Source organism: Topomyia yanbarensis, chromosome 3 (assembly GCF_030247195.1).
Source record: "Topomyia yanbarensis strain Yona2022 chromosome 3, ASM3024719v1, whole genome shotgun sequence".
NCBI lineage: Eukaryota > Metazoa > Arthropoda > Insecta > Diptera > Culicidae > Topomyia > Topomyia yanbarensis.
In genome coordinates, this window is record NC_080672.1 from 358269426 (window position 1) to 358295861 (window position 26436).

Below are 26436 nucleotides of genomic sequence, written 5' to 3' on the forward strand. Positions count from 1 at the left end.
AAATCATAACAAAAAATAATGACATAAAACATACTGTAATTATTATTTTTTCCCTATTGTCAAGATCCTTAGGTAGCAGTAAAAAATATAAAAGTTTTGATTTTTTTAAATGCATTTCTTTTTAAGGATTAACTGTACTGCTTGCATTGCATGTTCACACGTCACAAAATCAGTCCTACTATTGCTAACTTTGTTTACAAATATTAAAATATAAAGACTTATGTTTGGGGTGGGATTTTTTTATGGCGTGATCAACATTAACAGTAGATACCAAAGCATAATAAATATTAGGAATTTTGTATCTTTCTTCAGCTGATCGCCACTTGGTCAAGTCTCCCCATGAAATCTTGGTCAAGTCTCCCCAACATTAGTTATTGCATTCAATGTCATGCAAATTCTAGTAATAACTATTCCAATGTTCCAGTTTATGTAAAATCATTTCACTGCTTCACAAGGATTAAGATGGTATATTAGTCCTTTAATAGTAATTAGTAGTCGAGTAGATATGTCCATACAAAGTTTGATAAAAAATTACATCATTTAATGCAAATTTATTAATCACGTAATATTTTCTGCAACGAAAGGATTTTTTACTCCAAACTTTCAAAATTACCTTAAGGGATCGAAACGAGTATAAAAATATTTTTGAAAAAAAATTAAGAATCGAATAGAAGACGCCATAGCCGAAAATAGAATTTTGCGCTTGATCAAGTCTCCCCATGTTCCCCTACTACTACTGATCCGGTTAGTAGTGTAATTCTGCACAAGAGGCGCACTAGAAACTAATCGATCATGAATTGGTCAAAATCACGAAGGGTTCGAAGCAAAAGAGCGCACACTACACGGAAAAAAATCCGTTCATAAATTCGTGAACAAAAGGTCACGATTTTGTGAACTGAATGATTTACGAAAACCGTGACCAAGTTCCTGAAATTATGAATAATAAACCTCGTATTCATGAAACTATTTGTGTTTTCTAAAATAATATGGCGTTACATTAGAATGGTTGGTTGGGTTACTGTTGTTGTTCCCTAGACCTGTTTAGTTTTTGTTGTGATTCTTGTTCATGATTTGGGAATACACAGTCGACAGTCAAACGTTATTCATGATTTCAAGAGCTTATTCGCGATTCTTGTGAATACTCATGACGTTAGCGAGATTAAAGTTCATGATTTCAAGATCTTAGTCGTGATGTTCGTAATTTCCATTCACGTTATCGTGATATTTTAGTCATGAGTAGAGTGCTTCATGTTCACGATTTCAGGATCTTTGTCACAATTTTAAATATTTTCGTCACGAGTTGTGTGATTTAAGTTCATGATTTCAGGATCTTAGTCGCGATTTTTGTAATTTCTGTTCATGTTATCATGATATTTTATTTTAGAGTTTACTTTCAAAGAGTAGTGTAACTAATATTCATGATATCAGCAGTTTTATCATGGTATTCGTAAATGCTCTTAGCCTTATCGTGATCTATTACTTTTTGGTTACTAATGGTTTTTTCACTCGGAATAACGTGACAATATGAACTGGATCATTAAATTTGCGATATCTGGTTCTGTGAACTATATCACGCATACTATTTTGGGTTCTCAGTGCAGTTTTCGTTTTCTGTCCGGACATCACAATGAACCTTATCAAATAAATAACGATGTTCAAAGTTCTTAAAGTTTTTTTATATCCACTGCTCCTACCTATTACCGGTCGCTAGCAGCTGGGTATTTCATAAAAAAAGTGCATGGAACAAAATGATTCCACGAATAATATTCCAACTTTTGTGATATAGTTCACGTAAAAATTTCATTTCCATGTTGCATGAAATTGTAAGTGATTAGGGATATCTTCTAAATATGACAAGCACGCCAATAGATACTAGATAGAGCGTAAATCATGTACTAGGAACCATGAACCAGTTCACGAATACATGAATAATATTTTATGATTTCGTGAACTTTTTCACGAAAACGAATAAGTTGTGACTATTAAACTTGGTATCACGAATCAGTTCACGAATATATGAATAATATTTCATGATTTCGTGAACTATTTCACGAGTACGGATATTGGATCGTAACTAATATACTAGGAATCATGAACCAGTTCACGAATACATGAATAATATTTCACGACCTTGTCAAGCGTGATGATCCACAAGAAAAGGAGTTCTATTAAGCTGAAAAGCATTGGTTTGCTGAACCGAACCATGTTTCGACTTCACGACTTCTCATCAGATTAACCAGAACTGCTTTTCTTGCGGGACATCAGGCGTGACTAGGGAACACAATTTGTGTCCCAGTTTTTGGAGGGTCAATTCGGCGCTAGCTTAGTCCTGGCACTAAGTTAGTGTCGGATTCTGATGAGACGAAGTCGAAGCGTAAATTCCATAACTAATTCGACAAATTATCGCTAAACTTTTGTAACCGATTTATCGTGCGAGATATGAATTGTAATTTAAATCAAAGTAATAATAGTTCCACTTTTGCCATTTCATTATATTTCCAACAAGTTATACGAACTATTCAATCAAATGATATTTTCTTAGTGTTGATGTGAAGAGCTTCGTTCGGTGTATTTTATCAAATGGTTGATTCTGAATGCCTTGTAAAAAAATCAAACTAGGTTCGGTGAAATTTTCGCGAAAAAAAAGTAACCATCTCTAATTATTTCAGTCTAACGTTTCAGGCGCATTTTAAACTCATCGACTCCCGTGTACTGCGCGACGACTGAATGACACTAGACAATGTCATGTCATAGTAACAGTAGTATTGTTGTAAGCGACGACCCTGACGATTCATCTTTCCAGATGAATGTTTCAAGGTTTCAAGCTTGCAACGCATTTTATTTTAGGTGCTCTTGAAATACAACCCCATCACCAAAAAAGTGTGTCGAGTGACACCAATTAGGGGCGCTTTTTTGAGAGTTTTTTGTGAAGAAATATTTGGCATCAATCATGTCAAATCTAGTAGAACTGTGCAAACTGTTCTAAGATGAGAGTTTTTTCTTTTCCTTTCGATTATTTGTGCACCATTATAAAACCTTCCAATCGTGTTCCAGTACATATCGAAAGACTATGATTTGATAACGTTTACTTACGCAATGAGCGAAGGAGTAAACGTAACAGCGACAGAGTTATTAAGGGAAGAGGAAGTAAACTAAGAGAGACGGTTATTTCCACATTTTCTAAATCTACAGGATGATCGATTACTCAGTATACTCACAAATCAAACAAATTAAGCACGCATACATTTTATTTTTTCTGATTCTTATTATATTTATTCTTAAAGTTTGAATAATAAGTATGAAATCCTGATCGATTTGGAAGCTGATTGATTGTCTTTAGATGCGGTTTTAATCGCTCATCGTCTGACTGGATACTTATTTCTATCACAATCAAGACGCTGACAAAGATGACACTTGTAGAATGCGCGGTGATGAAACTATTCGAACGCATGATATCATGGACATCGATCAATCGAAAATATCACTAGGTTTGTTTCAGCACTTACTAGTCGTTACTAATTGTTTAAAACCATCTTTGCGCGTGGGAAGCCCAAAACCTAAAACTAAATTAGTTATGGAATTTCGACTTCGTCTCATCAGAATTCGACACTAACTTAGTAACAGGACTGTCACTAAGTTATTGTCTGATTCTGATGAGACGACATCGAAACGCAATTTCCATACATAACTAATTTATATATTCCAGAATCACGCTTGTATTGAATTTATACCTAAGAACTATGGAAAGTTTGCTGTACTCTGGAAAACCTTTAAACTCCAGAGGCAAAACATAAATCAGTACTACGTCGTAAAAAAATGACAAAACGGAAACGAAACATAGAGTCTAATCGGAACGAAACGTAACAAGAAGTTGTATTGAAACAAGCAGTAAAAATCATTCTAGCACAAAAACAACTACTAGCAACTGGGCACCTGTGTCTGTTTTGTTTTCATTCTCATCAGAACAACACAATAATTTAGTAAACAGCAAAATGGCAAGCAAATAACAAAACAACTACTACTCGGGTCGAAACGGCACCCAACCGATACTAACAGGTTCTCCTTGTGCCAGTCCGGATCGTCGAGCGAGGAGCTGTAGTGCTTCATCAGCTCGACGTAGGTAAAGGACCCGTCCAGGATGCGGGTCCGCTTGCCGATGTGCGTCGCCAGGACATGACCGATCGCGTCCGGGCAGTACGTTTCGGTGGTTCTGGCAAACCGCGCAGGGCGGGAGGTATCCAAACGAGAGAGCGCGCGCGAAATGGAAAGAGAAGGAAGAAGAAGAAAAGAAAAATAACAGTTGATAGAATTGGGACGAGAAACGGCCATCCGGGTTGCTTCACGGATTTATGTGCACTGACGCTCGTCGGCATCAGCAACCGGAACCGGTTGGGATGATTTGTTGGTAGTAAACGGCAGTCAAACGGAAACAGGAACGGAAGTCTGCGGGGTGGATCATGCACGTTGAGAAATGATTTCAAAACTAAAGCCGAATGATGTTTGTTGTACATTGCAGAAAACTTGAAATATTGATGAAAAAATTGAACTAACTTCTAACAATTTATCTATTTTGCTATAGATAAACTTCGTCAGCCAATGCACGAACAGGTTCGAGTAGTAAATGAGTGATCCGCTAGTTGTATATGCACAATACACGAACGTATCTTACAGGAGTGTAAGTTCAAATTTCACATTAATTACAAGATAGATTTAGTGGGAGTAATGATGAAAAAGTAATGGATCAAATTATAGTTTGATTCATACTAAAAAGTATGTAATTTATTGAACATATTGATTTAATTTACTGAAAGATTATTACTTGCACAGGACCTCAAATTGGTGTGGATAAAAGAAATATGAAGTGCACTAGCTCGTTATTGGATAATCGGACGACTGCCAAAAAGTGAAATCGGGCACTTCATATTTCACATTCTTCTGTTCAATTTTGAACAGCTTACCAAAACAGTTTATTTGAAACTGAGCCATTCCCTCATACAGAAGATAAGTGCGAAGAGCCTAAAACTGATGTGTTTCTCTAAGAGTTGTACCGAGAATTTTGCTTTCTGTATGACACAAGTGCAAATCGCTTGCTAAACCAAATATTTTTGAAGGCGTCGAAATTATTTCTCGCATATCTTGTATTTTTTCCCGACAGCTAGCTTCCTTGACTCGCATATTACGCTTTTTTAAGGCGGTCCTGATTGAAAATTTTTCATTTTGTTTGAATGCTTAGGCCAGTCACATAACTTTCTTACTGTAAAGATCACAAAACATAAGTAAAAAATTCTTTTTTGCTATAGGAAAGTTGCAGCGTCACGCAAGGCAAAACTTGTTTTTAAATTTCTGACAAAACATTATATAGAGCATTTTCTGGAATTTTAATAAAATGTGGTTAAATATATGGGGTTTTCAGGCGTTTTTGACTTGTATAATATGATTGCATATCTAAACACTTTCTGTGGAAAATTTAAAATGTTGTATACTTTCTGATTATTTATTGATCATTTTAATGCTGGTTTTTTTTTCGTTTTGGATTGAGCATATTGAGATCGCAACAAAAGGTTAAACGGGCTAGCTCGTAGTTTTTTGCGATTAATCTGACCACGCTTTACATAAAGCCAACGTGGGGTATCTATGAGAATCAGGGAACAAGATGCCATCGACAGATTAATTTCATTTGATTGTAGCTATGATGTGAATACCATGCCTTATCAAAGGTTAAAATTTTTTTAGTTCTCTTTTTATTCGATTGGTTGATTAGAGTTAAGTTGAACTGTTCAATAACAAGAAGAGTGAGAAAATTATGCTCCAAGTAACAATAATAATACCTCAGTTGCTTATGACAATTACACATTTTCTGTGAGCACTTATTCAATTTACGGGTTCCATCGATTAAAAGTTACTCTAGTTTCTAATTGTTAGAACGATAAATTTTGTTTGTAAAAAAATTCAATAATGTTCGTGGTAAACATTCACATAAAATTTTTATTCGACAAAAACAGGGTGCACAGACAAAACAAACTTAAATGTTAACAGCGGAAAGACTACTTAGTTATCAAGTGTGTAGTAGAGTAGTCCAGTGTGCACATACAAGTGGAATGGAAAATTCAAGAGTTTTACAGACTCTTACACAATTCAATCTCAAAGCGGTATATCTTGCAGTCTGATTGGATGATTCTTTTAATACATCGTACTTCTCGAAGTTGGAACATGATTTAATAGAGATCGAAATAAATTACGGGACAAACACGCTATTTGAAATATAATTCGAGGGGTGGACATAGCGTAATTGGTAAATCGTTTGCCTTGCACGCAGCTCACCTGGGTTTGATTCTTAACCCCACAACATAGGGTTACAGATTTTTTTAAAGAGATTTTTCTAATCTGAAAAAAGGCGTCCTCTATAAAAATATAATTCAAATTGTTAATCAATCATTCCACTCTGTGTCTAGTTTCCGCTACCGAGGTCAACGGTTATGATATGGATTCTAAAAAAGAACGATAACAGTTATCTGGGGGATTTTGTATACCTCTTTTCAAAATTTGTATACCTCTTTTCAATTTTTTTTTTTTTTGGTACCTCTTTTTAAACATCCTACGTGTTGATTTATGTCTCAATATTTAGAAGTGGTCTCCGTTAATGGCGACGCAACATTGACGAATTTCTATCCTGGAATCCACTACGAATGCAACCATACTGCTGACCTTTTAAACCACGCTATGCACCTAAACCTCTCCCCAAAGTAATGCCATAAGGTAGTGCCGGGGAGGAATCAGGTTCTGTGCAAGAACAATTGTTTTTGGCGGGTCAGATAACGGCAGCCCAAACCCGGTCCCTGAGTCATTTGGGTTTTTGTACATTTTTTCCCGTCTCAGGGTTTTCTTGAAATTTTTTTAATGCTCTCTAAAAAAACAAAAAAAAATGCACCTATGACAATCAGACTGAACCTTATTAATTTTGTAAACAAACTACACACACACACACTGAAAAACTCTACGAAGAAGCCCTCCAAGAAAGAAAAAAAAGACATCTTCAGCATTCCACTTTTATCCAATCAGTCACTAATGTTAAATCAGCAACGGCTACAGCCAAGACATTGGTTACGATTCACAGTGTGCTTCTGCTTTTGCCCGAAACAGCGCAAAGCAAACGACAAAAACAGTAAACCTGTAAATAAGGCGATCAGAGTTGAATAATAGGCCAACATTTTCTTCTCGACGGCTATGGCTAGAGTTCTGCCCAAGTGCTGTAAGACAACCCGACAGGGTGGGGAGCCATTTTTGTGAAATCATGATATTTACTGGAATGAATGAAAAATTGTTTTGTTTTACTATCTGATATCGTTTATTTTTATTTATCCTCTTTTTAATTCAAGCGTTATATCATTTTTTGTGGTGACACTTATTCCATCTTACCTGACAGTACAGTACAAATAACAATGGAGTACTAGCATCACACAGAGAACTATGTACAAATATCATGGACAAATTAATACATGCCATTTCTGTTAATATACGGCACATTACGAACAACCGTGCTCAGAAATCGCTGAGGAAAGTCCATCTATAGGAATAAATTCCAACACACAATCTCCAATACCATTATCTAAACCACAAACGGTTGCAAAAATTGTGGCTGCTGGTCAAGAAATAATTTTTTTGTGTATTTCGATTATAGAGGTTTTAACCTTAAGGTCGTTTCCCTCTTCGGGTTAGAAAAAATTCTTATGAAAAATTTCCAACCCAATGTGCTGGGTCGGGACTCGAACCCAGGTGTGCTGCGTACAAGGCAATCGATTTACCAACTACGCTACGCCCACCCCCAGAAAATAATGATAACTTCAAAATCTGCGTCAAGTATCTCAAATTCAAAAACTAGCACCATCAGCGAGGAAGCCTGTACCAAGGATGGAGGGTGCACACTGTTGACCCGAAAGGACAAGGAACAGCTAACAATACAGTTTTAATTTAATTTAATTTAACTTCATGACTACATTTACCTAACGCCGTACAATAAACGGATTATAAAAAAAAACCTGCGCAATCGTTGGGACTTGATGAGATTACCTAGAGTAAGAAAATCTTATTTTACAAACCTATTGAGCTTTACAGTTTTACAGAATATTTGACAGCAATAATCTTCAGTTCTGAACAATGCAATATATATTTCCAAGTCGGTTCTCATGGTAAAGAAAAACAAGTGAGACATGTTGATAGATTTGAGCGATTCGTTATAACTCTTCCGAAGCTCAACTCCTACTAGCAGAAGACAAAAGATTTGTCCGCAAGATTTTAAACCTGTTCCCAATGACGCTGCCAATACTAGTTTTTCGATTTGTATATTTCACATCTTCGCTCTCACTTGAGTACTATGCTCTAAATTTTCATAACTTTCCCTACTCAGTAATGTCTATTGGATTGGAAAATGCAACCAGTCGTAACATTTTAGTCGCACTCCGGAATTGCCTATTGATGTTGATTATCTCTCTCATCTCATCGTATATATGCTTCTATGAACATAAATTGTCAATCAGATGGAGTGGGAGAGCGGCTTAAATACTGCTGCTGGTTGCAACGTAAGGTTCGTTGTGTTAACATATTCTAAGAGCGAAAATTGATAGTGATTGATTGATAATATGTTATTTAACAACAATCGGTATTCGATTGAAAGAAACGACAGATTCTCGACAATTTGTACTGTGCGGTTTGATGAACATGCGTTTCAGTAAACCGAATTTTTGATCAGTTTTTAACCTGATTATTTTACACGTATTTTATCCGGTTTTTCTTTTACACGTTTTTACTGTCTGCTGTACGGTTGTTTATTGTACAATTCTTAACAATATCACGTTTTTACAGGATTTTCCTAATGAATGCATCCCTCGTATAAAGATGAAATTAGGTGAAAATTATATTGCGTTAAAATAACGCTAAAACGAAAGCTGCCTTCTCGCAAATTAGAAATATTATTTCTGCAGGAGATAAGTGTGTTGTTTGATGTGATTATTGAGAGCACAAGACTGACTTACAACAGAAATACGAATAATATAAATTGCAAAAAATTGTCGTTTAACTAAAAAGCTTTAATCGGGCCAAAATAAAAAAATCGAATGCGCTCATTAGAATGGCTTATTTAATCCATTCATGCCCATGTTGTTTGTGGACAACAACGTTTTTAAACAGCTATAACCTTTGATTAGAGCAAAATTTCCTCACAAAACAAGTGAGGCTAATAAATGTGACTATTGACTTTCATTTGAGTATTAATAGTTTCAATGACCAGCTCTAGAACTGAAACTATTTCAATTAGTCTGATTGGATTCCGATGGAGCAGTGCTGCCAGGAACAGTTTACGTTGACGACCGAAAATGATTTTTTCATATATCTTCGTTATGTTGCAATATTATTGAAAATTGATAAAACTTATCAATATAGACAGTCTTGGCTACATTTTCCACGCAATGGGACTATTGTAAATATTCTAGGAGAATTGTATTGAGCATTGGAAGGTAAAAATTGAGCAGCTTCTAGCACTGCGAGGGAAGTACCTATCTTTATGAAAAAGGCTTTCCGTGTTTCTTGACCCCACCGTTTTCAAGAAAAAATAGTTTTGAAACCATACTTGCACGAGAAAAAAGTTGGACATGAAAGGGTTAAACTATATTGAGCACCTGATACAACATTAACATCTGTTTGGAATGTTTGCAAACAGAATTCAGGCATTTATTCCTCTGCTTAAACTAGCACAAAAATATCAACCAAGGTACTTGTGAAATTTAACTGTACTCCTAATCCAATATTTACCTAAAATTATGTTGTTTTTGTGTGACGTACAAGCTGGATTTACGTATATATGTTATCAATCTGTTTGGACCACTCAGCACAAGACAAGTTCTTCAAGAGTTTAAAAAAAAAAACAGTATCCCGTGCAACTATTTTCAATGCTTTGAAAGTTTGTCATGATTGTAAAAAGCCAGATAGAAAAAATTAATGAAATTCCAGAACAAAGCAAAATGTGCTACCACGTGCCAAAAACAAGGTTGAAAAATCAACAGGCAAATTGGCAATAGCATTTAAAGCTCAACTGTGCACTGTACTTTGAAGAAAAACAGCTTTCATGAACGTAAACATTCAGCGAAAAAACTAAAAAAAAATAGCAATTTGTTGCCATACACTTCACCGTAAACACTTTGCACAACATTTTTGCACAATAAATAAAGTCGATAGCAATTATACATAACATTGAATCAACACCAAACGATGTTAAATACGCCGTCAAATTGAAATTCTAGCCGAAAGTTACTAAGTAGCAATGTTTGATTCAGCAACTATTTCATGACTAGTTGGCAACAAACGATAGGTGCCGTTGCGACTAACATCTAACTTCCTGTGCGACCCTAAAAAGCACAGTTTTGAGCCGATTTTCCACATAATTATGATTGAGCAGAACAGTTTGCGTTTCGTTGCAATAACGATGCGAGAATAGATAAATGGAACCATATTGTTATCAACATGTAGGTCGCAACAAGATTACAAGATCATACCTTTTTGCCGTTAACCTGAACTGTCAATCGCAACTGAAAAGTAACATATTTTCATATACAAATATGTTAAGATTAGGTTACCAGTGGAAATGAAAATGAAGACCAAGTCCAACAGTACGTTGATAATTTAAATATGAACAGTAGTGTAATTCTTCGTACCAAAAATGACCAATGGAGCATCAAATTTTACTGCGTATCAGAGTCTATTAACCTTCAAACTATCAAGCCCTCTTCGATACACCAAAATCGACGTTCAATTGGCCATAACTTTTTTCTGTTTAATCGATTTTGATGCAGTTTTTTGCCAAAGAACCGGAAATTATTCCAATTTTCGAAAATGCTTTAAAAATTGTATTCGGAGCTACGACCCCGGAGTAAATCCAGATTGCAGTGGGGTACCAACTTTTGGCCATTTTCAGTTTTTCATAAATATTTTCAAAACAACGCTAGAATTCAACATTTTTCGACAAGAATTTGTTAGAAATGACCTTCGTATATAATAATTGCACTTCATATATGAGTAATACGAATTGGCCAGTTCCTGGGAGCGGTTCCCAAAAGTGGCCATTAATGAGCTTACATTGCATATGCTTTATTATAACAGAAACACTAATTCATTTCATCAAATCTTATCAGATCGTCTACTTAGTATAACAAGCAATTAATTCAATAAAGGTTTAATATAGATTTGCCACTTTCTGACCAGTTCCGGGAATTCCGGAACACGGTTCCCAGGATGAAATTTATTTTTTATGATAATCATGGCATGCGGCACATCAAAAAACATCAACTCGATGATCTATGAAGAATGCAATCACATTCGAAGGCATTCGGACACATGGAGACACTTGATGACCAGTTCCGAGAATTCCGGAACACGGTTCCCGTGCCAAAAATTTTTTTAAGATAATCTTGGCATGCGGCACATCAAAAAACATAAACTCGATAAACTATGAAGAATGCAATCATATACGAAGGTATCCGGACACATGTAGACACTTGATGACCAGTTCCGGGAATTCCGGAACATGGTTCCCAGGTCAAATTTTATTTTTATGATAATCATAGCATGCGGCACATCAAAAAACATCAACTTAATGAGCTATGAAGAATGCAATCATATACGAAGGCATCCGTACACATGTGGACCATTGATCACCAATTCCGAGAATTCCGGAACACGGTTCCCGTGCCAAATTTTTTTTTATGATGATCATAGCATGCGGCACATCAAAAAACATCAACTCGATGAGCTATGAAGAATGCAATCATATACGAAGGCATCCGTGCATATGTGGACCATTGATGACCCGTTCCGGGAATTCCGGAATACGGTTCCCAGGTCAAATTTTATTTTTATGATAATCATGGCATGCGGCACATCAAAAACATCAACTCGATGAGCTATGAAGGATGCAATCATATACGAAGGCATCCGTACATATGGGGACAATTGATGACCAGTTTCTGGAATTCCGGAATACGGTTCACAGGACAAATTTTATTTTTATGATAATCGTGGCATGCGGCACATCAAAAAACATCAACTCGATGATCTATGAAGAATGCAATCATGTATGAAGACATCCGTACACATGCGGACCCATGATGTCTGGTTCCGAGAATTCCGGAATACGGTTCCCAGGACGAATTTTGTTTTTTATGATAATTATGGCATGAGGAACAACAAAAAACGTCAAGTCGAAGATCTATGAAGAATGCAATTATATACGAAATTATCCTGACACATACGGCCAGTTCCGGAAATTCCGAAATACGGCACATCAAAAAACATCAACTCGATGATCTATGAAGAATACGAAGGCATCGATACAAGCGGACACTTGATGACCGGTTTCAGGAATTCCGGTACACGGTTCCCGGGTCCAATTTTGTTTTCCAAGATGAACATGATAATATATGAAGGCATCCGGATACAAGATTCTCAGTTCCGAGAATTCCGGAACACAGTTCACAGGATGACATTTTTTATTCGTTTTTTTGTTTGTTTTTGAGTTGAGGTATGTGGTTCATCAAAAAACATCTACTCGATGATCTACGAAGAAAGCAGTCATCCAGACACATACGGACATTTGATGGCCGGTTCCGTGAATTCTGGAACACGCTTTATTTTCCTTTCTTTAAGGAACGATTGCTAATGGTCTGTGAAACCGTAGTACACAAAACAAATACTCTGGACCAGAAAAGCATTTGTTTTGTTGTTCTTAAGCTGTTCGGATTATAGCAAATCGCATGTGAGTGTGTCATCGCTCCAAATTTGGGCTCCTATCACAACATGTCCCGTATAAACTGAATGTCACTTCTGAATACCATGTCTACAAACATGTCTAGTATGAATAAGAAAATCGGAGACAAATAACTTTATTGTGGCGACTTGTGGTTACTTATACTGCGACATTTTACTTATGAGTTTCTCATTTGACTTCCCACAAATTTCAGCATTGATTATGATCGCTGAGAAATATTTTCCTAAAAAGGCAAATCTAATTGGCACTAAAATGGGGTAAAGATGAGGTTGAGAAGCTGGTGATGAACGATAATTTTTTTCACCACACCAACGGGGAAAAATTATCGTTCATCACGCATATGAAGTTTACCATTGTATGGTATTGGTGATGCTATAGTAGAAGGAGTAGAGGGTAAAGCCGGCGCAAAACAAAATGTCAATAATGTGGGTTGAGAGAGGGGTGTGGTGGACACAAAAATACTATCCAATTCTATTTTATCTCTTTGTGGTTCGTTGATATTTGCACTCAATCACTGTGTGCGAATTACTGTAAGTACACGAGGATGACTTTTGGACAAGAGAGCGTTAGCTCAAAATCAAAAAATGCGACCGCGCTATTTTGGGTAAAACTTAAAAAAATAAGTTACGTAACGGAGTGTAGTATCAAGGCTTTGCTTTAAATACATTACAGATCTTACAGAAAAATATTTCGGCCAAGGAACCGTGTTCCGGAATCGACGGAACCACAACATCAATAGACCGCATGTGTCCGGATGTCATCATATATGACTGCTTTCCTCGTAAATCATCGAATTGATTTGTTTGGATAGATCATCGAGGTGATGTTTTTTGATGTGCCACATGCCATGATTATCATAAAAAATAAATTTCGTCCTGGGAACCGTGTTCCGGAATTCCCGGAACTGGTCAGAAAGTGGCAAATCTATATTAAACCTTTATTGAATTAATTGCTTGTTATACTAAGTAGACGATCTGATAAGAGTTGTTGAAATAAATTAGTGTTTCTGTTATAATAAAGCATATGCAATGTAAGCTTATGAATGGCCACTTTTGGGAACCGCTCCCAGGAACTGGCCAATTCGTATTACTCATATATGAAGTGCAATTATTATGTACGAAGGTCATTTCTAACAAATTCTTGTCGAAAAATGTTGAATTCTAGCGTTGTTTTGAAAATATTTATGAAAAACTGAAAATGGCCAAAAGTTGGTACCCCACTGCAATCTGGATTTACTCCGGGGTCGTAGCTCCGAATACAATTTTTAAAGCATTTTCGAAAATTGGAATAATTTCCGGTTCTTTGGCAAAAAACTGCATCAAAATCGATTAAACAGAAAAAAAGTTATGGCCAATTGAACGTCGATTTTGGTGTATCGAAGAGGGCTTGGTAGTTTGAAGGTTAAGCGATATTTTATTCTACCTCTTATTATTTCAATGGTTATTAAAAACAATTTTTCATGAGGAAAACCAAAACATATTAGAAATCCTATATTATTGAATGAAAACACGCATTAATTATAAACCAGTGACACAAATCGCCTTAATGGTACACTTTTCTAAAGGTTTGCAAGTCGGTTGAGATTTTATTTCCAATGCATTAGAAAATGATGCATATAAGCAATATGGCTTTCAAGCCATCCAGGGCCGAATTAAGGGTGTATTTTTTGGGGAATACGACCTGCGTTGCTCAAATTTGTTTCAATGAGCAAAGATTTTGATTCGAAATAACTTTTTTTTTTCGAAAAAACAATTTGTCTCCATTGGTCAATTTTCAGTTCACATGAAAATATACTTCTCCTCAATAGACCCTGTGCTATACTATTCTCGCTGAAAACGTTTTAATTATTGCTTGTGGCACTAAAAACTGGATTCTAACCGCACTGTACACTCACTATTCTTCTATTACATTCGTCTCATAGACTGGTTAGTTCGACTGGTCTGTGTCATACATAAGTACCATCTCTATCGCTTGAAATATATGTGTTTTGACAGCTTGCAGTTTTCAGTAGCTGTTTGATCCACGTATATGGCACCCCTATCCCATTTGTATTGAACTGACATAAGTCAGCATCTCAGCGGGCACACAAATGATGGGCCCCACTGACAGTTCATATTGTTCTGCTCGTTTTGTTCGAAGCTCGATTTTCACTAGTCAGATACCGTACGGCATAACTCAATATTTAAACATTTGTTAAAAAGCGAAAATATTGCACAGCTAATTGAAGAAATGTGTTGTTTTGGATATGTTGGCTTGGAAATCATGGTGGCGTAGCAGATACCTGGTTTGATCACTCGCACTTCGAAAGGGCGGAGTCCAGGTTGGTAGGAAGTGCCCAACACAAAGTTGTATTCTTGTTGTACGTATCAGGCACATACAGGAATGCGAACGGTACCGGTAAACTACATATTTTCCGGTGCATTAACATTTGCACAAGCCGTACAGCCCGCTACCGCGACGCATCACTGCTGCTCCTGCCAGAACGGTAGCCAAACCGAGTACACTTTTCCGTACAGCAGTAAAATACATTTTTGTTTTGCTACTGTACTCCAACTGCTCGGTGAGAGTGTGGCGCAGTAAAGATTGCCCGCTCATTTTGTATACTCTTCCCTACATATTCAAAAGAGAGAGAGAGAGAGAGAGAGAGAGAGAGAGAGAGAGAGAGAGAGAGAGCCACACACGAAAGCGTTGATGCCGGTTGTGGTGTAAATAAACTGCATTCATTGTCGTTGTTTGTGGTTAAAAATATTAAATAGATTAAAAATATTAACAAGTGTAAAATAAGGAAAGAGATGCTGCACCACTCGCGTCTGGTGGCTGTACTAGGGACAGTACTTTTTTGTCATGTTACTACTTTGCCCACGGGCTGCCCTTCAGCGCTGGGCATCCTGCAGTAGCGAACTGCAGCAGCGTCGTAGAAGAATGGAGAATGTACGCAAAAATATTACAGCCGTAGAAATGTAGGCATTTTGCATCCTTGGGCATCATTATGTGGCATTCGCACCACTGAATTGACCAATTCATAACTAAAGTTCAACAAAAACAACAATTAAGTTGTATTTTTGTTTCTATTACGTTGCGAAAATTCACCAAAGACATTTCATACGCTACACTTGATATTATACACGTCATAACTGTACGATAGCGCTAACTATAACATGTTGAGTATATCGGAAAAATGTAAACATGTGATATGTGCAATATCAACGAGAAAGTTTTAAAGAAATTATTTCTTTTACCGCAGTAGTAGCAATAATAGGAATAATTGAACTATTGGGTCATATTTCTATGAAAAGCACAGGGAATATTATTACGAAAAACAAAAATAAATAATTTTCACAAAAATTAGAGCCATTTTAAACCAGCTGTTAATCAAATGTATTTATACTTGCGTATCGTACAATAAATCAATGGATAGGAATAAGAACTCAACAAACACACAGTCACGTTTTAGGATACAATGGAGTTTCTAGGATCTGCTCAGGCCGCTCATCGTATCTACAAAACACAGTTTTGTTTGTTTTTCATACCTATTCACCCAAATATGAGCCTCGTCTGAAAAGCTAAGGTCATATTTATGTAAAATATCGAAATTGAAGACATTATTCAAGTGCATATTTTTTCATAAAGGCTGCAAAAATTACCCTTTATATACCCTTTATATCGCTCAAGAACTTGAAAAATGTAGCAGTGGGACTTTTTGAAAGACTTTTGGATGGGAAAAATCTACTTAAGCCTACGAGTCGCGAGGGGGTCCAAAAATGCCGGAATTTTGTCTACGTGCTTTATAAACGGCCCCTTTTTGGGTGGCGTTGTCAAAATTTTTTTGCATTCTTAGACAAAATGTTACTCAGCATGAGTTATTGGAGAATTTATTTATTTATAATTAATTAATATCAACAGACACAGTGTGGTCCTAATAATAATTTCTTAATCTATTTAAAAAGTCAAATTGTAATCTGCTACGTTCATATTTAAATGTGCATATCACAGATGCAACAAGGAATTTGCTAAATAGGAGTACTCCTAAGATCACATTATAGTTTTTTTCGGAAGGTACTATAAGTAAACGATTTGTCTCAAATTCATACTATTCGTTCCGATCTAACTTCTTGTTCTTAGTTCCGAAATTATTTACAAACTTTTCAATAATATATTCTGTACGGAGGAGATTTAATAATATCGTTAAAATAAGCAATAACATACATGCCTTTTGTTTATATTTTTCCGATATACTGAACATGTTTTAGTTGGCGCCACAACTACAACTTGTTTATCATTTTGCTAAGTACCGTAAACCGGGGTGACTTTGATCATCGGGGTGACTTTGATCACTCGAAACTTTTTTCGTAGATCGCTTATTAAACCAAAATAGTCTACCGAATCATTTTAGTTTGAAATTATTTTTACTCTAAACTTATGAAATACTGGTTTGTTATACTTTTTGAGTATTTTGTTCGGTTTTTGGGTACAAAAACCACAAAAAACCGAAATTTGACTTTACCTTATTTTTACGAAGCTTCATAAAGTGTCTATTTTTTATGAAACAAATAAATCTCAGATTTGAGCAAGAGTAATAAATTACAAGCGAGATTTTATTTTCCTTTACAGTGGGATGTACCAAATTTACTTTTAAGAGTTTGTTTATTTTAAATACAATTTTTTGTGAAACCAGTTGGCAATTATTTCAAATTCTTTTAAGCTAAAACTCGCAACTTTTTTTATTGTTCAATATTCCAACGTGTTAAAATGGATGAAACTTTTTGTATATTGATAAAGCACTGAAATAAAACAATTTTAGCAGTTTTAAAGGTTTTCAGAATCTTTTATTCTAGTTGGACACAAATTATACGAATTTTGGTTATTCGAATTTTACAGTACATTGAATACTTTGTATAATATCAATTAACATCTATTTAACAATGAGTATCTTTCCAGAATTAGTTTAAACAAACATTTGAATGAAAAACATTGACATCAATAGCTTAATGTGGGTTAACATGCAGGTTATCAAAGTCACTCCGGAATATGAAAACGGACATCAACTTGAAATCATTTTTTGGAAAAATAGCTGCAAGCGGACAATTTTAGGTAAAACCATCCAATCTTGTTCTCCTTACATCAGTACATGGTTTAAAACTATTAAACTTGAAAAAAATGTCTTGCGTCTAAAAATATGCAATGATTACTTCGAAAAGTGATCAATGTCACCCCGGTTTACGGTATTAGTTGTGAATTTGTTGATGCAATATTGCGAAAGCATTTCATTATTACACGTGAGTTTGTGCTGAAAGGTGTAATGAATATATGTGCCGGATACATACATATAACACGAATACAACTTTGTAAACTAAAATGTTTTCAGTAAGAATTTCGGTGTTTGACAACTGTGTAATTGTCAAAATATATATGACAAAAACAAAATCGCAACTAAATTTCAACAAACTCTGCAACATCAGCAACCAGTTCGAAACATCGATGAACATGTTCTAACTGCCAACATAAATTACAATTTGGTGATAAAAGATGTTATGAAATAACCTTGATGTAATCTATATTCAACAAGTGCAACAAAAACAATTCATCGAAAAATAAAAAATACGTTCTTCCTCATGAAGAAATCATGTCTTGGGAATATGCTGCGATAGACTTCGTTACTTGATCTCAATGTAAAATTTGATAATTAATTGCAGAGCTATTGCCGCGATCCAACTGCCAACTAAGAATTCAATATTAATTCGTCAAAAGGGCGAAAGTGTTTTTTGTAAACAAACTTGTTTCGCTAATTAGTCTGTTGCAGAGTGGAATTTCATGAAAAATATGCGTTATTGTAAATTTTTACGCTTCGTAGAAGTAATTTCAATTGTTTTCTGCTTTGAAATTATAGTAAATTAAGAGAAACCATCAAAATAAAAGTTTGTTTACAAATCTTATTCGCCCTTTTGCAAATTTAGTATGGAATTCTTTTCGAGACTGGGTGTTTAAGAGAACACCACTTTAAACTCTGAACCGTCAAACCAAGTTGCGGCTTATAAAGTTGTCTATAATTTAATGCAAGACTCTCCCAAAGAAAAACTCAAGTTCAAATTTCCTATTTACACCCGAGACTAACCTCTATCGGGGAGACAGCGCCTACAGAGCAGAGCTGCTGCAGCCAAACCCATCGTAATTCGAGTCACCGCAACGGCAGCACTGCAACTTTTCACCTTCCCGTCTAGTGTATACGTATAACAATATAAACGGACCGGTTAACAAAGCCTGTGCTACAAGGTTACATGAATAGGGGAAGCGCGCGGAAGATGAACACTCTTCGGGTGGTAGTATAAAACGAACTTTTATACAAACTTGGCCAATACAGTTTTGTTACTAACAGTACACAAGCTCTTCTTAACCACATATCACATCCTTGTAATGGTAGGTTATAAAAGATATAACAATAATAAAAAAAAATTGATATAAATGCTCGTGTATCTAATTTTTTTAACTTTTTCCATCTCCACTACCAAAAAGATGGTTGAGTACTAACTTTAGTTTAGATAGAAGAATTTTCATCGAAACTAACTGCAAGTCATATCAGTCAATATCATATTAAATAAAATTAAGATTTTAATTTTTTTTACGTTTTAACGACATTCAATTAGCTAGAGATTACTGGGTAGGGAAAGTTATGAAACTTAGAGCCATAGTACTCAAGTGAGAGCAAGGATGTGAAGTATCTATCTTTACCGTGCCGGTTGTCACGGTAAAGATAGATACGTCTGCCTTTATCAGGACGCATCTAGTTTTCCGATCTGTTTACTTCACATCCTTGCTCTCACTTGAGTACTATGGCTCTAAGTTTCATAACTTTCCCTACCCAGTAATCTCTAGCTAATTGAATGTCGTCAAAACGTAAAAAAATGTGACTAACATAGTCGAAATAAAAAAAGGAAAAAATAAGATTTTAATATTATCAATAAGTGCATGGATGTATCAAACTGAGCTCGAGCGGTGAAATCAATGGAATTGATAGTAACATTTCCAGAAATCTATACGACATTTTTGTTTTAAATGATAATTGAAGAATTTCCCGCATTGTTGACGACATGTAAGTCAAATTTCTATCTCGAAAGTATAAATGCAATCTTTAATTTTTAGAGGAGATTTTTTTAAGAAACCTAAATAGAATTATGAGTACAGTCTAAAATGTTGTATTATATCTGGAAAAAAAAACTTTCTATTTTTTAGGTGTCCATCATAGGCACACTTCCCCTACAGACAACACGGCAAAGACGAGTCACGCTAACAGAATCGATGTCGCATTTTTGCGCGGTATACCTTTCAAAAATTCGTACCTCATTCATCAATGGAAAGGAGTGCGCTGCTTCGGTTCGATTGAGTTGCCTGCAGCGGATGACGATGCGACAAGTACATTGTCGCTTGTGTGCTGTTCTGTTCCAATGAGTCGGTAGTAATTTTTGGCATTTCGATGAAAATATGTAGTAAAATTGTTTTATAGTTATATTTTTTTAACTTCAAGAACTCGGCGATAGACTTTATAAGTAAGTATATTTTGTTTGACATTATAGCCAAACAGATTCACTTTTTGCTGTACCGATTTTGTTGGCTATTTTGGATGCACCTTTTGTAATACAATTAAAATTTTTCCAGTTCTGAACGTGCCATTAAATTGTACTATTTTTAAGTAAATCAGGTTTATTGAATAGTTGAAAAACAAAAATAACAATGATTTACCCTTAGAGTATCAAAAACATTACAACCCGAAGTATAATGTAGATTGATACGAATTCATACCAAATGTTATTACAGTTTGTGGTATAAAACTACTTTGAAAAATAAAAAAAAAGTTATTTTTTGGCATCACAACCCATACCATAGACGTCTCGGCCGCCTCGACAGTAGATGCGCTAAAATTTAACTCGTTTACGATCGAGGCAATCGGGCGTAACGTACCTACTCCAAGGTTTCGAACAGAAACTGGAATACCAATGGCCATAAAAAGAATTCGAGCAAGCTTTAACAAACCTAGTGAGAGTTTGGACTATATTTTTAGAAGAAATAAAATAGTTTTGATGTCGCACAACAACGTCAAATTATTTTATAGTAAGACATAACATAACAACATTTAATAAAAACCAATGAGTGGTAGAATCTGGCTATGAATGTTTTAATGATTGGGGCATTATATAAATATATTTTACCAATATCAACAGGAACCATAATTTCGATAGCTTTCGATTATGATCTTCTGATAGGAGCTATTGGTTCAAGATGGCACCTTAACGGCAAAGTCAATGCAGCGCATTCATTTCGTCCGCGTGATAGATTGCTTTTACGCGAAGCACGAGAAGGACCTGTTTACCAGTAACAAATGATGCAGTGCAGTAAAATATCATCGAAGCGTCCCATGAAAGGGAATGCTTCGGTTTTCCATTTATTTATGAATAACTTACAGTTTAACCGATTGGCAAATGAAAAAGTTGTGCTCATTGGTTTGGATCGTGCTCGTACTCGCATAGACGGGGCGCTTCAAAGGCATCATCATTAGAGTGCGCACTAAACCGAAGTTGGCGGAAGCACTGGCAACAAGCGTGATTTACCGCACTGACTGGATTTAGTTACAGCAATTTTTGCACTGTCTCGTTAGTGCTAATGGGTGACCCATCACCGAGGAAGGCAATAATCAGCTGACTCAAAAGGTGCGGAATAAGCAATGCTAATGATGTGGCTGGTATTACTGCGACATTAAAATTATAGACAATATTTTATATATAAAATATATAAATTAGAAACCGAAATTATGAAAAAATTCCAATTCAGTATGTCAAGTATAATCACAATTTGTCAATGTCAACAAATATGTATCTCGTTTGACAACGCTATTGGTTTGAACATATTAATGAGAAAATGTTGAAGAAGATTGCTATTTCCGACCATGACACTCAATGTGCTTTCTGCTTCTGCCCGAGTCAGCGCGAAGCGAACGACAAAAGCAGTTACTTTTATATTGTGTGCCTTGTCTGACGAATAAAATAATTTCACTTTTATTCATGCCATGGTGATTTTGAGATGAGTGAGTTTCAGAAGCAAGAAGTGGTGCTTCGGTCAAATACGGTGGCTTTTGACTTCCGATCATTTCGCTTACGACCGAGCACGAAAATAAATTCCAATCCATAGTCCCCAATACCAATACCTGAAGCACAAATGGTTGTCTATTTTTTGCAATTGTTCCGGTAATATGTAATACTGCAAAAGCTGCGTCGAGTACCTCAAAATTAACAGCCAGCACCAGCAGTGTGGAAGTCCACACTCGTGACCCGTAAGGGCAAGAAGAAAGGAAGAAATTTCATCGCAAACATACAGGAAAACCACGATGAAACGGAAGTATTTCATAGCGAGATAGAACGACCCTCAAGACGCTATTGGCGAGGAAAAAAATATTTTCCCGCATTGTAAACAGGTCCCTATGCACGGTGGCTAGTCGTTCGTGCGAGATCTACCGGAATACCAAGAAAACTCAATAATCAATATTACATACTAAGTAGAAAATTGGTTTTATACCACGTTGTACATAAAGGGCACAAACCCTTCCCTAGTAACAATTTGAGTTTTATGGTAGTTTTATAGCCATTCATAAAGCTTAGACTGAACTTGTAGCGTGCTATAAAACTTAAATTGTTACTTGAGTTAGTTCATTGGTTTGAGTTTCAACTTCGTTTCTTCAAAACCACTTGACGACTGCACCACGCTAATACTGATAGACTTAATTTAATTTTAATGTTAGAAAAATGTTCCGTACGAAAAACACTGTTTATCGGAAAACCCTGACATTTTTAAAAATTGTGCAATGAACAATAAAAATATTTGAAAAAAATCGTGTAAAAGTTAAGCTGTGGAAAGCTGTGGTGAAACATCGGTTTTACTAGCACGTGATTTTATCCTTTCTTTCAAGCGGATGCGAATTTCTGCTAAATTACACATTAGTCAATAACACATGTAAGTATCTATCGATGTTGGCTTTCACTTTAAGCTCTTAGGTTAAGTTCACACGATGAACTTAGGACTGCAATCAGCAGCAGCATTTTAGTCGCTTTCTATGGTTACCATTTAATGCCCATGTAAGATTGAAAACGACGCGAAGAACACTACATCAATAAGCAATCACGGAGAGCGACTAAAATGTTGCGACTGGTTAAATTTCGATTTCATGTCTTAAGTATGCGACAGTTTGTTTGTCGGATGAAATAAAAAACAGCCAAAAACAGCTATCAGTGAGAAAAGAGAGAAAAAAGAATCAATAAATTGAAATATACTCAAGTGGGCTCCTATACCTTTCTCTATATACTCAACACGAGTTTTTTTTCGAAATTGCGCTCTTATCCTCTCATTTCGGATTTAAAGACTAACGCATCAATTAGGTGCAACAACTTTAATTGAAACTGTTTCTCAAATTATGGCAAAACAAACGTGTAATCAAACAAGCTATACAGAAACCAAACAACTCTTCCAATTTTGATGGGAAATGTAAAAAAAAATCAAGAGCTAATTAATTTTATTCACAAAATAAACCAGATAAAACAAATAGAAGAATGCTCCAGAAATGCACTATTTCAAAGTTTATGAACTTATTTAGCTGTTTGTGATTTATTCATAAAAGTTTTAACTGGAGTTGGATAATGTAAGAAATATAACCACAAGATTGACAAGACCGCTCGATTACTCGTTAGTACGGTGACATAAAAAAGCATAAAATTCATGAAAAATTAGGTTCTGTGCAAGGAACTAAATACATTGAAATTTCCATCTACGAACTCTTTTTTTGCGTCATATTTGATTTAGATAACTTTTTTGCGAACTAAGTTCGAAATAACGAACTCTTTTTTTACAAACCAAGTTCGTAAAAAAAGTTTAAATGCGTGCAGTACAGTATAAAGTTGTGTACAATTTAAGAGATTCTTAGACAACTTTTACTAGTGAAAGTTGGGTATTTTCGGAACAGTGTTGACGAGTGTATGACGGAAATCGATGTCTGGAGCCATTTTGAAATTCATGATAGAGACTTCCGGTTTAGATAAATCCTCTAGAACCTCAAAACTGTGGGTGTTTTTGGAATGGGGTTGACGAGTAGATGACGGAAATCGATGTATGAAGCCATTGTGAAATCCAGGATAGCGAATTTGAGATATCTGTGTAACCTCTAACATATAGGCGTTTTCGTAATGGGGCAATTACAAAATGGATATAGGCATAGTGATTAATGATTCTGATGATAGGTTAAAGAAAATTCTTCTCAACCAGTAGACGATATCTTGGCCCTTAAAATGAGGTCACTCATCGATTTCCGTCATCTACTTGTCAAGCCCATTCAAAAATACGCTTATGACTAGGGTTATACAGAATTTTGCTCAACTGAACATCGCAATCTTCTAAATAGCATCAAACTACAATTTCTATCATCTACTTGTCAAGCACGTTTCAAAAATACCCAAGTTGTTAGGGTTATCGAGAATATTGCTTGACCGGAAGCTACCATCTTGGATTTAAAAATGGCGCCAAATGTCCATTCTCATTGTCTACTTGTGAAGCCCGTTCGAAAACTACCCGTATTGATGGGGTTATCGAAAATATTGTTCAACCGGAAGTCGCCATCTTGGAATTCTAAACGGAACCAAACAACCATTTGTATCACCTACTCGTGAAGCCCGTTCCAAAAGTATTCAAATTGTTCAAGTTATCAAGAATATTTCTTAACCGGAAATCGCCACCGTAAATTTCAGAATTGTGTCATGCATCAATTTCTGTCATCTACTTGTCTAGCCCTTTTCAAATATTACCAAGTTGGGGCTATCGAAAATATTGTGCAACCGAAAGTCGCTATCTCGGATTTCGAAAAGGTTACAAATATCTATTTTCATCATCTACTTGTCAAGCTCGTTCCGAAAATACCCATATTGTTAGAGTTATAGCGAATATTGAATAAGAATGTGAGTAAACTAAATCCCAAAAAAGGATGTCTTTTTTTACAAACCAATTACTAAATAACGAACAATTTTTCTACGAACTTAATTAATTTGCGAACCCTCGGTTCGGTTCGTAAATGCAGGTTCCAGTGTATAATCTCACTTGTATGACAATATTCCCGAATACATAGAGTGAAACAACACAGAGGTTTTCAATGTTCAAGTTTCATTTAAATTGGGGATACCATAAAATACACTAAGCACCAAATTCGCGTGATTTCGCAGAACTGATAATAGTAGTAAGATGTCTGGGTATTGTTTACTGTCCCACGTTTCGGTCACTGGTTTTGGCCTTTTTCATATTGCATATGAAGCAAAATTTATGGACCTTCTCAACGTCGATATCCGACAAATAAACATAGAACGATAACATGTTTCCCTTGAAAAAGGCCATAACCAGTGGCCGAAACGTCGGGCAGTGTACAATACCCGTTCTGATTTGAAAGACCGAAAAGCCGAGGAATAAAAAACAAAATTAATAAACATTATCCGATCGTATTTATCTACTTTAAAAATAAGGGTGGCAAGTTTCTCCACATCTACAAATAGCGTGCCAGATCAGAAATTTTATGGCAAATTTCAACTTTCTCTTATTTCGAATCTTATTTGGTACAGAAAATTTGGGTTTTGCCCTGCTATTGTCCATGGAGTTAGCCTTGACGTAAGGAACCATTCCTAAATTACGTAACACAAAAATTACCTAAAGTTGACTCCCGCCTCACCCTATGTAACAAATTGTTCCAATTTTCTTTATCCCTCCTCCTTCCTCTAGTAAAACAAAAATCGTGACAGCATAAATCACGCATTGTCCGGGCATGTCGCAGACTCAGGTGATTCGCATTTAAAGCCAAATATCCAGACTCCTGCGTGTAGAAGACAAAAGGTTAAATCGCCGGGAAACTCTAAGTTTGCTCATGACTATTCCACGCTTTTCTAAACTTTTTTCCTTCAACTCTTTGCTCTTCTTTGAGTACTAGGCGCTTAATATTGAAACATATTTTACACATTCCAATCCCTTGCTAATTAAATGTCGCTACAACATAAAAAATCATTTCTTCAGTACAAGCCTGCTTTAATCCACCTAGTGATGCGATTGTGCCTTTCTCATTTATCCAAACTATGATTCCATGACTGGTAATATTTAAATGTCTGTAAAATTGTTATTACGGTGGACACCTATACGCAAGCGCTCGACTGCCACGAACCTAATGCGGTACGTGTCGGCGCTGAAACACTTGCAACAAAAAAGTTAAATATTTACTTAGCTTATTCAGCGTTGGTTGAATTTTGCCCTCGCTCTAATTTATTTTAGTATGTGAGGGTGAGGATGTAAGGGTAGGGGTATAAAGGTGAATGTGTGGGGTGACCGGGTGAGGAGGGTAATGCACAGCCTTACTCCCTAGCTTATTTTGGTAAACGGGATGGGTGTGTGAGAGCGGAGGAGATGATGTAAGAGAAGTGTTATGAGAGTATGAGGGGGTGAGCCTAAACTGGACCCCCTGACTACACCCCCTGTTTTAGTACATAAATACATCTTAGTCCAAAAAATATTTAGATTCCTGGGTGAATGATCACCAAGGTTAAAACCCAAAATAAACAAAATTA

General features: G+C 35.9%; 1 protein-coding gene across 6 annotated transcripts in view; it reads right to left on the reverse strand.

Annotated features, from left to right (window-relative positions):
* Positions 1–26436, reverse strand: part of LOC131688948 (protein GDAP2 homolog) — a 338851-nt gene that overhangs the window by 27313 nt on the left and 285102 nt on the right. For 4 of the 6 annotated variants that reach the window (XM_058973598.1, XM_058973595.1, XM_058973596.1 and 1 more), the window contains one exon: positions 4055–4210. The exons of the other annotated variants lie outside the window; for them this stretch is intronic. In XM_058973598.1, the coding sequence (XP_058829581.1) occupies positions 4055–4210 (156 nt within the window). The remainder of the gene's footprint in view (positions 1–4054; positions 4211–26436) is intronic. 6 annotated transcript variants of the gene reach the window in all.